Source organism: Hirundo rustica, chromosome 6 (genome assembly GCF_015227805.2).
Source record: "Hirundo rustica isolate bHirRus1 chromosome 6, bHirRus1.pri.v3, whole genome shotgun sequence".
In the NCBI taxonomy this organism is placed as follows: Eukaryota; Metazoa; Chordata; class Aves; order Passeriformes; family Hirundinidae; genus Hirundo; species Hirundo rustica.
In genome coordinates, this window is record NC_053455.1 from 7,883,144 (window position 1) to 7,900,483 (window position 17,340).

The 17,340-nt window shown below is 37.2% G+C and overlaps 1 protein-coding gene across 1 annotated transcript in view; it reads left to right on the plus strand.

Annotated features, from left to right (window-relative positions):
• NUDT14 (nudix hydrolase 14) overlaps window positions 1–17,340 on the plus strand; it is a 58,809-nt gene that overhangs the window by 25,076 nt on the left and 16,393 nt on the right. The window contains exons 2-3 of the mRNA XM_040068729.2: window positions 3,126–3,169; window positions 17,168–17,232. Coding sequence (XP_039924663.1) covers window positions 3,126–3,169; window positions 17,168–17,232 — 109 coding nt within the window. The remainder of the gene's footprint in view (window positions 1–3,125; window positions 3,170–17,167; window positions 17,233–17,340) is intronic.

Sequence of the window (17,340 nt, forward strand, 5' to 3'; positions counted from 1 at the left end):
CAGTGGAGAATGGACTACTTGTAATAAAGCAATTACATATGCATATTAAAATTAAAAATTTTTAAGAGTTTGAGAGAGCCTTTGTGTTTCACAGAGATACTTTTTTCAGGAATGATGTAGACCACTGATACCTTTAATATTGCCGCTATCTGTAACTGGTGATAGCAGAGCAGAGCTTTGTCAAAGACCAGGATATATAGAGTGGAACAATTTAACAAGTAATCATAGCCACTTGGCTTTTAAAAGCATGAATCTTGATCAGTTCAGCAAGTAATGCTTTTGTCTCAAAGATAAGATACTACATGCAGCTTGATATAGTTGGGTAGAAGCTGGCTGGAATTAATGTTCTGTAAAGTATGTAAAGCAGCATAAGAACCATTGGTAACTGTTTACATGCTATTAATAATTAGCAACCTTCCTACCAGTCTGTTAGGAAAGAACCATGCATTGGGTACAATAGAAACTCAACTCCATTCGGTTGGGTTCAAATTACATTTGACTTCGACAATAGGTCCTGAATGGCGCTCATTTGAGTTTCTGCCACTGTAAACAAAGAGATGTTGGAATGTTTCATTTGTTTATTGATTTATTTATTTGGACAGGTGCAACTTGATCATATGAAATATTTTTTTAATTCAAATATAGGCAGAAAATGTTAGTAAGCATTGTTCAGTCAGAGTATATGATATTAACCAATGTCTTGACTCAAATTAATTTAGCCCATGGCTGGTTTTGAATTTGGGTCTTAGACTAATCAAATCATGTTCTAGAGAAAGTGCTTTACCTGGGCTTAGAAAATAGAAAATACAGATTTTATTTTCTGATTAATTTATTTTTAGGTACTAAGTTCCTTCTTCTAGTTTCTGCTAAATATTATGTGCACGTCTGTGAGGTAGGTTCTGTTAATGGTAATGGAGCTCATCCTTGGGAAGAGGTCATTCAGTTCTGATGGATCCCATCTGTATGAGGATGATTCTCGAGGGTGTAATTTTCCTCAGCTATTTGAAACCCTCTCCTAAGTGCTCCAAAGCAATCAGGTTCTATAATTTGCAAGATGATGGCAAGAGGAAAGAGCCAGGAAGATTGTTGGTGGGATTGTGTGTTAGAATGCAGTATCACAGGACTAACAGCCTAAATTAATGCAAGGAGAGACTCAATTCAGACTTTTTTTGGCATCTCCAGCAGATGGACACCTGCCCTTCTCCAGTGCACACTGCAAAGGGAGAATGGATGACGGTAGCACCAACATATGATTTGGGCCAGGGGAAGAGAGACTAGAGAAACAATATGAAGTTACGTGCAGAAGACATTACCCTTGGTACAAAGGTTTCCACTTCTTTTGTGTTAAATGGAAAACTGCTCGGCCATCTGCTAACAAATCCCACAAATACCTTGCTTACAGGTAGAAATAAATCTACAGAAAGATTGGGCTGACCTTGCACATTTAATAGCTTCAATTATCATACCATGCAACACAGCCCATGCTGCGGCTGTGTGTTGTATCATAGTCCTATCAAAGTTGTTCCTCTGTCTGTCACCAGGTGGAATGAGTTGGATATACACTCACATTTCGAAGCAGTGGCTTTAATATTTCAGCTTACACTGAGAATTTGCTGTCCTTATTTCCCTTTCCCTACAACTTGATATTGGATTTAAACAATGACAGGGCTTCCCCTGTAATGCACACATTCGATTCCTGTCAGTGCTAACAGAAGGTATGTGCAGACATCAGTGGAAGCACGGATTAGAGTTTCTCTTGAGGTGAACAACTGTTTATAATTAGAGTTGTGGGAATGAAGAAAAACCCAGCTAGCAACGAAACAGCCCCTCTTCCAAAAACCTTGGTAAACTCATAAAGCTCAGGGGCTTAATCTCTGAACCAGAGTGCTTGTTATCTAATCCCCACCAGCTGTTGTGTACTTGGTAGCCATGACATCTGTAATAGAGCTGAAGGGCCTGTCTATATTGGTTGGCACCTTTACCCACCAACTGAACTTGATTCTTCTCTCATTGCTCACATTTACCTGCTTTAAATCATTAACCAGTTGCTCAGGGTTTGATCATCCATTTAACCATACTTTATAATAGAAGTCAAGTCCTGCTTTTCACATTAAGCATATTTTAGGTATGTAGGTCTTCAGCAGGTCTCCTTTTTGCGTTGCTAATAAGAAAAAGGTATCAACCACAAGAATTTCCTCTGGTTTTATACTTGATTCCTAATGTAGACTTAAAACTGACCTGGGAGTGAAATCTCTTGAGTTGTATTTGAGCTGAAAAACACCATCCCACTTCCAGTAAACAGAGTAAAGAATGATATGCCTCTCCATTAACTGGCATGTATGAATTGCTATAGGTAACTTTAGAAGGTATAATATAAATGTAAGCAAGGTGTATGTGTTCATTATATCTGTGAAAGAACACTTTTTTCCAGAGATCACTGTCAGCTGTGCTGTAGTGGATATTATTTTTTAAGCTGGCAGAGGACAGAAATTGGCCCATCTTGAGAAAATCAGCCATTTTATGTCTCCCAGTTCTTGAGTGAGTGCTGTGATTTCAAGGCTGCTGTGAGCCAGTGCCCTCAGCACCACCAACAGTGCAGAGAAACAGCTGCTGTGTAGAGTGGAGTGTGACCCCTTCATGTCAGGTGTGGAAAAAACTTCTATTCTGGTCCTTGTAAGGAGTTAGAGGGAAGGTGTCTTGTTCCTGGAACCCACATGGGTTTAGTGAGGAAGTAAGTGCTGAGCTGTTCTCAAGGCAAGAGCATTTCTGGACATGGAAGAACATACCTGTGGGTTATTTTATTTAAAACATAGCTGTTTATAGCTTCCTGGTACCGTGAATGGTTGGATTGGGCAGCTGAAGTTGATGCTGTGGCCAAAACTGGGCCTGAAGGCTGCAATAAATATATGCTAGCTGTCATCATAATATTGTGGGTCTAAGATTTTGAGCTGTCCTAGACAGTTCTCAATGTCTGTAATACTGTCAAACTCCAGAATACTGGCCTCATAAATAAAACCAACTGTACTAAGTTTTCAAAGAAATGCCTCTTAAGTTTTGTGAGATTTCATTACAGTAATTTTTCAGTTGGAGTTAATTTGACTAATTTTTAATTTTTTTTCCCCCAGAATGGCACTAAGAAGTTCTGGGATTTTATGAGGACACATGACAGGTAACGATGACATTACATGATTTCCATTGTCTTCATGTAGTATTTCATACTGTATTCTCTTTCATTGGTCAAGTGTTGATGTTCTCTTGTCTTGTCTTGTCTCTTGTTCAATGTCCTTTTCAATTCTCACTTCTTGTGTAATACTTGCAGGTGGTTCTCTACTGTTTAAGAAGTAACAGAAATTTTAACATCTTCTTGTGGTTTATTATGTTTTCAGTAAGTTTTGTCTGTGCTTGACTATTCCAATATTAGAGTTTTAGCACATAATTTATTGTACATTTTGATGATTACATAGGAGATGGAACTGAAAGTTTGAATTGTATGAAATCCTCTTTTTTGAGTGGGAATTTATTATTTGAAGGAAGGAGTTTCTTCTTCCTTTCCAAATGTATTTCTCTGATCGGAGAAGAAAAGCAATTAATTCCTGACTTCAAAGATCAGTTCATACAAGATTATAACGAATAAGGTATATATAAAACAGAACAAGTCTCAGTGTTATTAAAACCTAAAATATTTATATGTCCTTCCAAAAGTGTTAATATTTAATCTGTTCACTGAAAATTCAGGTACTAGAAGATAGAAATAAAAAGCAACGGTAACAACTTTTTCCAAGAAAAAGCTTTTCTAAATCTATTAAATGTAAAAAATGTAGCAAGACACTAAAATAAATTGTGACATAACCAGAACCACATCAAGAGGTATGTTTTTCATGTGCATTAAATAACGAAAATCAGTTGCATTTTGGGAAAATCTTCTCTGTTGGAACCCTCTAAGTCCTTACATGAATCTTTTTGTGACATGAGTCTTTACATGCATGTGGGTGCCTGGGAGGGATATAAAATTCTAGCAGTACTTTTTATCTATATAAAGATTATGAAGGTAAAATTTTCAGGAAGACTAAGGAGGTATTAGCTAGATTAAAAATGCCTGTACTGCTTGAGAATGAGGACAGAAGAGGGAGTGATATTTCAATACTGAACTTCACACTTGCTTTCGGAATTTGCCTGGAAGACAGTTCTGTCTTTGCACTTTGCCTGTCCATATGGGCATGTGCCTGAATTTATGATGGCAGATACAAAGGCTGAAATGATAATTGATTGCTGGAAATTTAATATATGCCCATTCAAGCAAGTGAATCCAGCCTCAAGTCGCAGTGCTGAGAACATGACTTCTAGATGAATTTGTATGACTATTTTTGTTTAAACTTTAGTTTATCACTGTGTGATAATGTGTGAATATATGCAACTAACTGAGTGGGGTAAGTATTAAAGGATCAGTTTTCCATGAACTTCTTGGGAACAGTATTTCTGAAGGACTTTTGTGGACATTTTTTAAATAGTTGAGAACATAACTTTATAAAAAGGCTACAGCCACATGTCGTGCCAGTCATCTCTGGTCACATAACATTTGTTAGCTTCAGATGTACAACAGCTGCCACCCGAACTTATTAGTGACTACTGTTGAACTGCAGAATGTCTAACACTCTTTCACAAGGAAATTCATTGCAGCTTCTGACACCAAAGGTAGTAATGTGAACTTTCTGCATAGGAAATTAATGGGTTTACATAATTATTATTATTATTATTATTATTATTTTTTTTTTTTTTTTTTTTTTTTTTTTGTGAATAGGAAGGCAATTCTTATACAATACATCAGTCAGATTTAAAATCCCTTATAATACATTAAATCCCTACATTTTGCTGTATTTTAATAGCGGTGATGCTTGTTATATGGAAACGTCATGTTAACTAGTTCCTGAAAATTGTAGAGAACTTCACAGTGAGCTCTTACAGCTTCATTACTGTTAATGAAGGATGAGTATTGAGGAAGAGGAGAGATTTCTGAGGCACATGTTCTGTTGGTCAAGATTTCCTGGTGTGTATGTCTGCTTGAAGAGGATGGTAGATGTTTTCCAGAATTAAGATCCCTTCTCCATATATATATTATAAATTTATATAGAATTGATATGTATTATGAATTTAGTGATGATGGATTTAAAATATAACTGTGTGATCATATAAAACCAGACACTGTGCCTAACCCATGTCTTTATTTGCCATCCTCTTTCAGCAGCACAAGTAAACATGCCTAAGACTGACTTTTTTGCTGCATGGTAGTGAGCTGAGAGTCTGCTGGGTTCCTTTGGGACCCCAGTGTTGTGTCTCATTTCAAATTAGGTCAATATAAGCCAATATTTAGTAGATTTGTATCAGAAGATACAGGAAAATATTTACCAAGAGAGATGATGTTATTGTTGTATAAATGTATCCTTCCCAACTGTTCAGATGAACAGCTGATTAAATTATACGAAGACAAAAACAAAAGGACTGCAGTACTCACTTCATTTGCCTTAGATGTGAGTCATCTTTTAAAATCTCACTATATGTTGCAGTAGTCCAAGATCATTTTACCATCTGCAGTCTGGTGGTGTACCTCTAGCACAAGGTAAAATAGCAGAATTGGTATTACTTTTCTCTTTTTTTCTTTTATTTCTTTCCTTTAGTTATTGCAGATCTGGGCATGAGTCTACGGTGTGTGATTCATGAGCTTTCTTAAGATCAAATTCATTCAGAACTAGGTATCAATCCTGAAGTAACTGCTGTAACTTATGTTAAACAAATAATTGCTTATTCCCAATTCCCAATCCCTGCCACTTAAAGTCAAAAATAGTTATGTGCAATTTATTACTGGTCACACAACAAACAATGTTAAGACAGAGCTTCAGAACCTCTGCTGACAAAAATCAGCCGTGTGTCAGCATAGACAAAAGAAGCAGCATTTCTTACCATATTTAGGTTTAAATTCTAACAGAAGGAAGATCCACAACACAAGGACATACCCATGGACAATAGTTTGGTCCTGGAATGCTTTGCTCAGAGAGACTGAGAAATCTCCATCCTTAGAGAAATCCAAACCTTGATTGGACAAGGCTTTGAGAAATCAGACCTAACTTAGAAGTTAGTGTGACTTTTAACAGGAGATTGGCTGAGATGATTTCCAAAAGTCACTTACATCCTGAAGGTCTCTATGATTTTACAAGCATATTAAATGCTTAATGAGTGTGTTACAGTTCCCATCTGAAAACTGTCAAAAATTTGCCCTTGTCAAGAAATCTGTCGATTCCTAAGCCATTTTTCTATTGGAAAATAATGAGCTTACTATTGTTCTTATCCTGTGGAGTTAGATTTAAGTTAATCTTTCTTTGAAACATGCAGATGAATGTTATCAGAGCATTGGAAGCTTTTATTATGTCATTAGAAACAACAGTGAAGTTTACTAAAAATGAAGGAAGTAAAAATCCTTGATTACCTCTTCTCCACTGCAATTATTGAACAAGTTTATAGAGGTATTGGTCCTAAGAGTTACATAATTTTGGCCTGTTGTTTTAGGCACACAGCAAAAGATGCTTGCTGCAGTTATGCACTGCTTGTTTTTCTAATTAAGTGTAATTTTCCCTTTAATACTCAAGATGATGTGTTTGGTCATTATTAAATATATCCTGATGAAAATCAAGCAGAGTGCAAGCAATGAAAATTTAGATGCAAGGTGTATTTCAAGATTCTCTTTTAGACTCAGGTCTATCAGAACTGGTTAGCAATTTGTGGGGGTGTGATTTGCGGGCTGAAGAGCTGTTAATTTTTTTAAAGACTCAGCTTTTAAAAATTAAAGTCATTATCAGGAGAACATTTTCCTTCTGCAAATTTGTGGTGATTTTCTGTTAGAAATAGAAACATACTAAATTTTACAGAGTAACCATCGATACCTGTAACAAAAAATTATTCTCTAAAACCAGACTCAGGTTACAGTTATATTCTCCCTCATCCTAATTTTGCTATATTTAGTACAGTAAGAGCCTGAAATGCAATACTTAAGTTCTACATTCATCTACTTTATAAAGCAATAGACCACGTTCGTTTCAGGTTTCAGCAGCTCCCCTTAAACAGATTCAAGGCTTTTAAAAGGCATAATTTGGGAACAGATGAAGGTCAGTGTACAGTCATGTGCTCCCTTCTGTGCTTTGAGTAATAACGCTTGAGAACAGGGACACAACTGTACCTTTTCCTAGTTGACAAAACAAAATTATGTCTACCTCTATTTGAAAGTATGAAAAATTCACTGTAAAGTTCACTGCATTTAGAAGAAAGCAAATGTGAGGAGACTGAATTGTGTGCAAGATAGCTATGTGAGTTCCTCTCAACTGTGAAAATATCGTGGGATGAATAAAAAGCATTTGGACTAAAAAACTCACAACTCTACATGTGCATTGTACCCCCATTCATGCTGCATTTTTGCCTTCAAAAACACGTCACAGTGACTCAGCAGTAGTTCCCGACTCAAAAAATTCTTAATGAAAAAACCTGAAAGTTTATTCTTATATTCCTGCTTTACAAGATTTGCCTTTTTTTGTTTGTTTGTTTTCATGTAAAGAGATTAATTTGTTTCACATTTAAAACTAATTCCTAATCTATTTTGCTTCCTCGGAAGAAACGACTTTACACTTTATCTATTACAAAGACAGCTGAAAAGTGTAGTTTTCCATGAAGAGTGAGTTTACAGGGTGAAGGAAACCAAAGCAGTCTCCACCTCGGCTTGTTCTCTCCTGCAGGTACCAGTCCTGCGGGCAAACAGGAGGAGGGCTCTCAAGGCAGGTTAAGAATGAGCATAACTCAGAGGGAGGAGATGAGGGTGTCCAGGCTCTGTGCTGTGCAGTTACCTGGCCCAGGGCAGAGAGGAGGAGGTGGCTGCCCGGGAGAGTGAGGAATGTGGCGCAACAGCTGCGCCAGGAGGCGGCTGCATCCCGGCTCTGGCCACGGGAGCTGGCCAGGGATGGGTCACCAGAGCCGGGCCAGTGGCCTGCAGGAGCCACACTTGCTATTCTGGCTCGGGGGCTGTAGCAGGCAGCTCTGGAGACAGGGTGGAAGTCATGTGCCCTGACCACATTATAGGAGTGGATTAAATTCCTTCTCCTATTTCATATGCCAGATCATTTGGGCTTTATGGAAACTTAATCCTGTGTGTATTTTTTTGGTTTATGTGCTAGTGTACTATAAGACACCATGAAATGTAACTCAGATGCTTCCTTTGTGCAAGAATTATCACAGTAGCTTTAAAGTACAGCTTTCTAACATCCTTACAGGTAAAAAAAAAAAAAAAAAATAAAAAAAAAAGCTTTCCTTGGGTGGCATAGGCCTTTTACTTTCAATGATGTGCTGTTGTTCTGTAAACCTTGTCTGTCTTTGTAATGTCTCCTCCAGGGTGTCAATGATGTGGAATTTTCTTGATTATCTTCAAAGATAGTGTGGAAGATAATGCACTGTTTAAAATCAACTGGAGGTAGTTCAACAAACAAAAATGATGAAAAGTTTAGGGAAATAATAGCTGAGAGAAGCTAATGAGGGCTGGGCATGTTCATGCAAAGGATAGCACAACTGAGGCGAGAAATTACCACTTATCACAAAACATAAAGGAACATTGCAGAGCAGGCCAGAATAATTTAATTTCATCACTAATCAATGACACAAGGAGAAATGATGTATGGTGGGGAAAGTTTTTAAAATTAAACACTAAAAAACTGTTTTTACCAATAAGCAATAAGATAATCCAGGAAGGCATGTTTCATAATCACTGTCATTGAAAATTCTCAGGTCTGGGCTTGATATCTGTCTATTAAGGATGTTATCAGGATAATGATAATTTTCCTGGTATTAGACAGAAAAAATGTAGTAGCCTATTAGTTTCCTTCAACCCAAGTAATGACATGATTTGTGTGCATACTATATTTGCAAATAAAATGCACTTAATGCTGTGTTTTTTGTTGTTCATTTTTGGGGTTTTCTACAGTGAAGATTTGACAGATCCTCTGCTTTTGTGCCAGGAATTCTGCAGGCATATTTACTGTCTTTTAAAATGAGTTACTATGTTGTTACCTTAGGATCCAATCTAAATAAAAGCATAGGAATGAGAGAAACATGAGATGCTGTAAAGTTATCAGAGAGAAACATGGAATCATAAATTTTCAGATTCTCATTTCATCTTTTTAAGCATGTGATATGAAAGCACCCTATAGCATATAATCTCTTCTCAGCTCTATCACTGAAACAGGGTAAAATGTCAATAAAATCTTTACTGAGGGCATTGCTTCATTAGGAAGTTAAATATTTGCCTAATTTTAAGACTAGAATCTATGAAAATTCTTATCATTTAGCAGGTACACAGAATTTTGGCTGGTTAGTCATAAATTTCTGCATACAGGTTTCTGATATCCAGATTAGAAGCATCTTGGGGTTTTTACAAGTTCAGGTATTTCATTTTCTAATGTTTCCAGTAATATGCAAAATAAATGAATGTGTTTATTCTCTTACAATCACTGAAATCGGAAAGAGTCTTCCTTCTGCTTTCTGGTGATTTTGAAATAAACCTGTTCTGTGTGAAGGTTGCCAAGAGTTTGTACGTGGCCTAGAGACAGTAGCATGATCATGGCCTGCATTTGGGATTGGTAGAAATAATCTTAGGAAAGGTAGGAAATGTTTTGTACTTGGAGAGCCTATATTTTAGAATTTCAGCTGAAAATATCTCTTGGAAAAGAGGGAATTATTTAAACCTTATTCTAGAAATAAGAAAATTGAGGGAAATGTGAACAACTATCAGTTTCTCACTGGTGGTACTGAGACTATGCAGTTACACCCGACAAAAGGTTGTGCTATGCACATCATACTTGGATTTTGGTAGGTAATAAACAAAGTTGCTGGTTTCACTTACCTTAGTGCAGAACACTTGAACTTTTTTGTTTTGTGAGCTGTCCTTGAAACCTGATGGCGTTTTAAATCTTTGACTTTCGCCATTTCAGAATGGAATAGAGTCATACTTTGGCTTTTTAGGTGGATTATTTATTGGTCTTACTATGTGATAGCATTTATAAATGGCAGTTCCACAAATAATTAGGAATCAGAACAAAAGCCCATCAAGCTTTGACATCTGTTGCACATAATTCCCATAAAGCTGTATTTAATTAAATAAGTTAGCATAAAACCTGAATTTATTTATTAAAATATTTTGTTGAAAGAATCCCATTGAGATGCAGTGTGTCATTTCTAAGGGTATCCTGGGATACTGGCCAAGATATGACACTTAAGGAATGTTATTGAGAGCAGCGTGCTTTGATGTCTCATTTATTTTGCAGCTGAATTTTCTTTTTATTTTTTTTTTCTTTGTTGTATGAAAATAAGTTGCTGAGACAATTGTTTATTCCAAAGAAGTTGTCCTGATCATATTCTCTGGTCAGCAGTACAAATTGCTGCTTTACAAGTAGATATAAATTGTGTTTTAAAAGTGCGTGTATATGGGTTTGTTACCACTTCTTAGTTCATTTTTATGCTGGTCTGATGATTAACCAAACATATGCTTCCTGCTTTATGGTGTCATGAACAACTTCCTGCTGCAGTTCAGTTTACTGAAACCAATCTTCCTTTTGATTTTTTTCCAAAGTAACGTTTATTTTCTTAAGCGTACGTGGCTCACCACTTTTTTCTGGGTTTATTTTGTATTAAATATTTACCTTGTGTTGGAGAACGCATTCAAATTTCATCAGAATACAGAAGTCTTTTAGATGTCTCTAATTATCTATTGCCAAATCCACTTTATCTGTGATTAGTATGAAAGGGTGAATGTTTTTGTCAGGAGCTTATAGCTTTGCTTTTGTAATAGGCTGCATTTTAAGCAGCCAATTGGATTGGTCTTGGCCTTTGAAAGATGCAAAATGCTTTGAAGGAAGACTTAAATGAACCAGTAAAGATTGTGCAAGCACACACATTTAATCTCAGGACTATCTGCATTATAGTTAAAGCTCTGGGAAACTAAAGGAATTGCACTGGGGAATAATCAAAGGGTACAGCTTTATTACATCTCTGTTCTGAAAACGAAGGGGCTGTTTTCTCTGGCTTAAGGTGCTGAGTGCTATGCTGATAAAAGGAAGAAGACAGCACTTTAGGCACATTAGAAGTTTTCAGGACGTGTCCAGCTGTGAAATGGATGGTTAATTTGAGTACAGAAGTGGCACAAGGACTACGTACAATTTTTTCTTCCGGGCATCAAAACCAATTTTGAAATAAGATTAAGTAGGCCCTCCTGAAGGTTGACTCCTCCCAAAGAATTGCTTTTGAGTGTTGGCTCTCTAACAAGTTGAGGTGGTTTTTGATTATCACTTTCAAATTAAGAGCACAGTCATTTTGGATTCAAACAAGGAGAGGACACAAACGTGACCATGGCTGTGTGGAGACCTCACAGCACCCTGCAGGATCTGAAGGGGGCCCACGGAGAAGCCAGAGAGAGACCTTCCATCAGGAGCTGTAGTGACAGGACCAAGGGGTACTAGGTGCAGATTCAAAGAGGGGAAATTTAGGTTAGATATTAGGAAGAAGTTTTTTACTGTGAGGCACTGAAAGAGTTTGCCCAGGGAGGTTGTGGATGCCCCAAGTCTGGAATTGTTTAAAGCCAGGTTGGATAAGACCTTGAACAACCTGGTCTGGTGGGAGGTGTCCCTGCCTGTGGTAGAGGGGGTTGGGAGAAGAGGATCTTTAAGGTCCATTCCAACCCCTCAGCGTTTTATGAATATGCTTTATTTGTGATCTGGGGTGTTTCTCAACCACAGTATTTTAAAAAGACTAGATGGAATTATAGGCTTGATATGCAAAACTATGAATAATCAATTTGTCATCCCTCTATGAACAAAGAAAGCCAATTTCATATCAATTCAAGAAGAAAAATAAATTTATACTTTAAAGTTAAAACAATTATGGGACTTCTAAAATATTTATTTATTTTTTACTAACTTTTCATCTAGCATGATTTGTTAATCTTGACATTTTCTCCTTTATGAGCTATGTGGGCAAAAAATATGAAATGTATGTTTTATATTCACATGCTCTCCAGCAGAGATGAATGCATCTCTAAATACTTCTGTGGTTGCACACTACATTTGATTATTTTCTCTGATTGTATCAAAGGGATTTTTAAAACCAAATATCTGTTGAGAGTCAAGGGGGCTGATTAAATCACTTACTTGCTTTTATTCCTGCATGCCGTTTTTGTGTCTCCTTTTGGAATCTGCAATTCCTTTTTCTTTCTCTTCTTTGAGAATGGTAACTGAAATACTGCAGCCGCTGTATGAGTAGTATTGGAGGGCTTTTGGTAGTTTGGTTTGGGGTTTGTTGTGGTTTTTTAGAAATCGTACATCATTAGTTTCTAAAGTCTCCCCCATGGAGCTGGGATTATTGTTTGTAGTCAGCCCTTACCAGTATTATAGGCTTTAAATTAATATGAGATACTTTTTAGCCTTTAAAAGTAGGCGAAAGTGGCTGAGGTTAATAGCCGAGAAGTCCTGGCTTTCAATGTTTATGTCAGTCCTTTTTTTAAGTGCTTTATCTTCCACCATTTGTTTCTGATCATAATTTGTGTGTGTCACACACCTACCCATGCTTGAACACAAGCAGCTCCTGAGCTGCTCTTACAAGGATTTAAGAAAGGCCAATTTCTTTGCCTGTGTTACCTCATCACTTACCTAATGTATTAGTATTTTAGTTACTGGTACAAATTGTCATTAAAAGTCCTCATCTCCAGCCTTGAGAGTCCTAGCTCACTGACAGAAGTACAGGAGTCTTGTCCTTGTCTTTGCTATTGCTATACTGTGGAGATTTTCCAAAATTATTTTTTAGTTTATAAATTCATATTTGTAAAATCAGTGTTAAGGCCACATCTAAGAATAAGGACTGAATCAATCCTTATTTATTAAAAGATTTTGAAAGTTTGTCTCATGAAAAGCAATTAGTAAGTGTCAGCAGTTGCATGTGGATTAACTATAGCCCTAGAAGTACATGTTTAAGAAGGTGTGGTAAAGTTCATTTGCTGATCTCAGTTGCTGGGATTTCAAAAGGATTAACTTTGCATGGTCCATGTGTATGCGTGCACATTTTAACAGGATGTCAATTTTCATCTGTCCCCTACCTTGGAGCTGCTGTGGTCAAATGCTGCATGTCTCGTGTTGCTCCATGGAACACCACCTTCCTTTCTCAGGTTTGAGAGTGTGAAGTTATAGTATTTCTAGCTAAATGTCTGCTGAGCTGGAATATCACAAAGCATCACTTACTGTGATTGCAACAAACACAAAGCTGGACTATGTTGGGGGAAGGAAAAATGTGGAAATAGTTTTCTATGGCACACAATGGAGTAATTTTCTAAACTATTCTCAGAGGTGTTTTCAGCTCTAAAGGTTTTCTCAGAGGTGTTTTCAGCTGTATTCAGGTGGGGTTTTTCTCTTTTCATGAGAGTCTTGAAGAGGAGGAGTTTAGGTTCTGCTCTCTTATGTCCTTGGGTCAGCTGTCTGATTTCTGCACATGGACTTAGTTTAGGGAAGTCAAATATCCATCAGAGAATCCTAATACCTATTTCACTCGGGTCTTTTTTGAAATTTAAATGGTTAAATGCTGTATGAGAGCCTTGGCTGAATAGTTGGGATCCCTTTCAGAAAACATTGTGCTAGGTGCCAAGGCCAGACACACTTCAACTGCAAACTTGAGTACAGTAACAGCTCAAGTACAGGTTAAATGCTCTTTGTGTGGGACATTTTAGGTACATATCTTTCTTAAAATATTTTAAAGCTACTCTCATTGTTCCCATATTTGTAGAAAGAACAATATTCTATGTCATTGCACAGTTGTTTACATTCAGTTGTTTACATGCATGCTTGCTTCGGGGAAAACTACTGTAATTAGAGTAGTGATTTATTTTATGTATAAAGTGAGTGGGAGCTGCTGCAGTGGGAATTGGAGGATGAGGTTGGGCTGGGACCTCAGTAGGTCTGTGGTCTTCACCAGCCCTGGAAGACACTATATACACCTTGTCATCTCTTAATAATTTTTTTTCTGTTTGGTTGTAGTCCCTAATGCAGCCACTGACAGATGTGGTGTGGAGGAGCCGAGTCTCCATCACTGCTCACTGGTATTTGCATTCCTGACCTCTCCTTTTACAGCTCTGATTTCCCTCAGAGTCAGCTGCTGGTGGAATAGCCAGCAAAGTTCCACACCTCTGGAATATGGTAAAAGTAATCTGCCACACAAAGTGTAAAGATTAGCAGGTCTGAGACAGTGTTTGCTCGGTGCAGAGGTGTTACAGCTTGTTTTAAGGCATGGATGGAAGCTTGGGATTTATCATGATCCTTTTATATCTTGGTATTGTTTTTCTTTGTAAAATATAATTAAAAAGTGGTCTTGTGCTCCTGTTTGAGACATGAAACGTTGCTACATTAGGGCCTTTGATACCCATTTTAGATTAAATTCTTGTATAGTATTACTTTTAGAGGATGTGGCTGTTTTGCTGCGGTTTTGTGTTTGTTTTTTTTTTCCTTTTCTTTTCTAGTGCTTATGTGTGTTTTTCCCAAATGTACAAGTTTGCCTTCACTTCTTCTCTCTGTCTTTTAGTTCTGAATATGCTCACAAAAGTCCTTATGGATGTTTTAATTTTTTGTTTACCCTCACTTAAAAACTGTCCGATTGTAATAGGTCTGATTGTAATATTTTGAAGGGAATTGCCTTGAAACATCAAATACCTCTGTAATACCCCATGGCATGGTACCACTGAAAGATGTATATGGACCTACTAATGAATTTGTAGTAGTTCTTCTTGGTAGCCTGTATCATCTGTAAAAATAGCAGTCTCAAACTAATTTTTTTGTGAGTCCTTTGCATGATGGTTTAAAACTCCAGAAGGTAAATATATTCCTTATAGGCCAGTCAATCATCTGAGCCCACATTTTGGGTCGTTATAAGGAAACCCATTGAAAATGGGAGTGAGGCTCCTCCACTTAGCTCAGTTGAACTGTCTTGCTCTAACTTTGTGTAATACTCAAATACCAGTCCTGAATGCAGCCTTCAGTGGGTTTTCAGAAGTTACAGACCTGGTGACCTGGGGAAATATTTCATGTTCTATTGTTTCTTGTGAACAAAGAAACAGCAAACGGCATTCCCAATGTTACCCCCCCCCTCCTAAGAAGGTATAATTCTGAACTTTCTCTTCCATGACTCTCCAACACTGACAGGAAACATTAAAACTTGTGTGTTGTGGTTTGTTAAAAAATGTAAATTTCTGTTCAAATTTGTTTGTCAGTCTCTCAGAAAATTAGGAGTAATTAAATAGAAAGTTCTACAGATTTGTGCCATTTCTGTACCCTCTCATCTCAAGATGGTGTGAGAAGCAGACAATTGTAATAACTTGCTGCTACTCCTTTCCAGCTAATTTGATCTTGTTCCTTAATTCTGACAGATTGTTTTTAATTTTCCCATCTGTTCCATAAAAATCTCAAGTGATTGACTCCTAGGAAAAAAATAATGTCTAATAGCTGAGCCATTTTTAATGAGTTAGTATGAGTTATTTAATGAGACGTGCTGAAGAAGGCAAGCCAAAGGAAAGATTGGGCCTGGGGTGGTGGATGTAAAGAAAGGTAAAGGGCAACCATCTGCTTCAGGAAGCTTCCACTCTTCATCAGCAGCTTTAGGCTGCTGCTCTCTCCAGTTTCAGGCAGTGCCCGTGGACAAAACAACAAAGGTTCAGTAGCAGTAATTCCTTTTTCCCTTTTATTTAGAGCAGTGTCTGCCCTCAGAAGAGAGGAACAGTCATGAAAAGGAAAAAAAAAAAATCAAAGAATAAAAGAATAATATTTAAGTAACCTTAAAAATATTATGGTCTGTGGTTTAACTTCATTTCTTCCAGCAACCTACACAAACTCCCAGATATTCCAGAAAGAACCCTAGTGCCAGTAAACAGAATGAGTGTTCTCCTCCAGCCTCTCTGAAGGCTAAAACCTTTGCTTTAAAATTGCCTGCAAATGGTATCTCCCAGGGCAGGAAGCCATCTATATGCAGTGCCGGTCTTTGAGAGTAGCAAGCATGAATATAAATACTAACATCTGGACTTCTCCCTTCTGTTTTGGTTTTTATATATTATTATAATAAACATTAACATTATTTTTAATAATCATCAGATAGCATTTTCTTTGGCAGCTCAAGACTTCATTATTAAATCAAATAGTGAAAATAAATATACAGCTCTTTTACAAGGAAAGTTGAGAATTTGACTCAACCCTGCAAATATGCCATTGTGAGTCTAATCTGTTGTAGAATTCATAGAATAATGAATTAACCTCTCGATTGCATACAGTGAGGCAGAACAAATGAGAGAAGGCTGCCATGGTAATGAGCAAAAGACACACTTGTTTTTTCAGGTGGCAGTGGGCTACCAACTAAGGAGAAAAACTTTTGTCTACATTTTCTTAAACTAGTAAAAGAGAGTGTGTTAGGGAAGCAGAGGACATCAGACAATCTAGAGCACGTCCAGATAATCAGCCTGCCAGGTGTCCCCGTGACACGTACTGCAAGCAACCAAAGAACCACTCAATGTAGCAGTTGAAGCTACTGGTTTAAATTTGTACAAAATTGGACTTGGATGGTGTCTGTTGTGTAACCTGAGCTCAGCAAGTAGCTACAGGTAGGAGATGCTCTGTGCTTATACAGAAGTCACTGGTTCTGAATGAGACTAGACTGTGCCTGAGGTTTTGTCTGTCCTAATTTGCGACTGATACAAGGGGAAAAAGATGTTTTTATTTGTAAGGATTTTTTGCTATCTAGTACCAGTGTTCTTAGACTGGAAGAGAGGGGTGGTAGTGGTGTTCCTGTTGGGAAGAATGAATTGAATAGTGCTTATTTTGCATGCCAGGAGACAAAAGGGACTTAATTTTGAGCAAAATTGTCATGGGCTTTGGGAACATGACCCATTATCTGTCCCTCTGGATGGATTTTGGACAAGGACTATGTTGTGCTGTGGCTTTAGTAGTAAATCTTACATGTATTTGTGCAGTTAAAATTAAATTCACAAGATGTAAGTTTAATAGTTCTTCATTAATTCTTCATAAAGCATTGATCTTTTTTTTTTTTTCTTTATCTTCCTCCTCAGTGTGTCAATCCTGATCTTTAACACTTCTCGGCAGTGCTTTGTTGTGGTGAAGCAGTTCCGCCCAGGTAATCCTCTTTTTTAGATTTACTTTTGCTCTCTAGTGAAGCAAGCTTTTAATGGTTTAGCAGGTAAAAGTTGGTGCATCTGTGGTGATAAAATCTTTGTTATATATT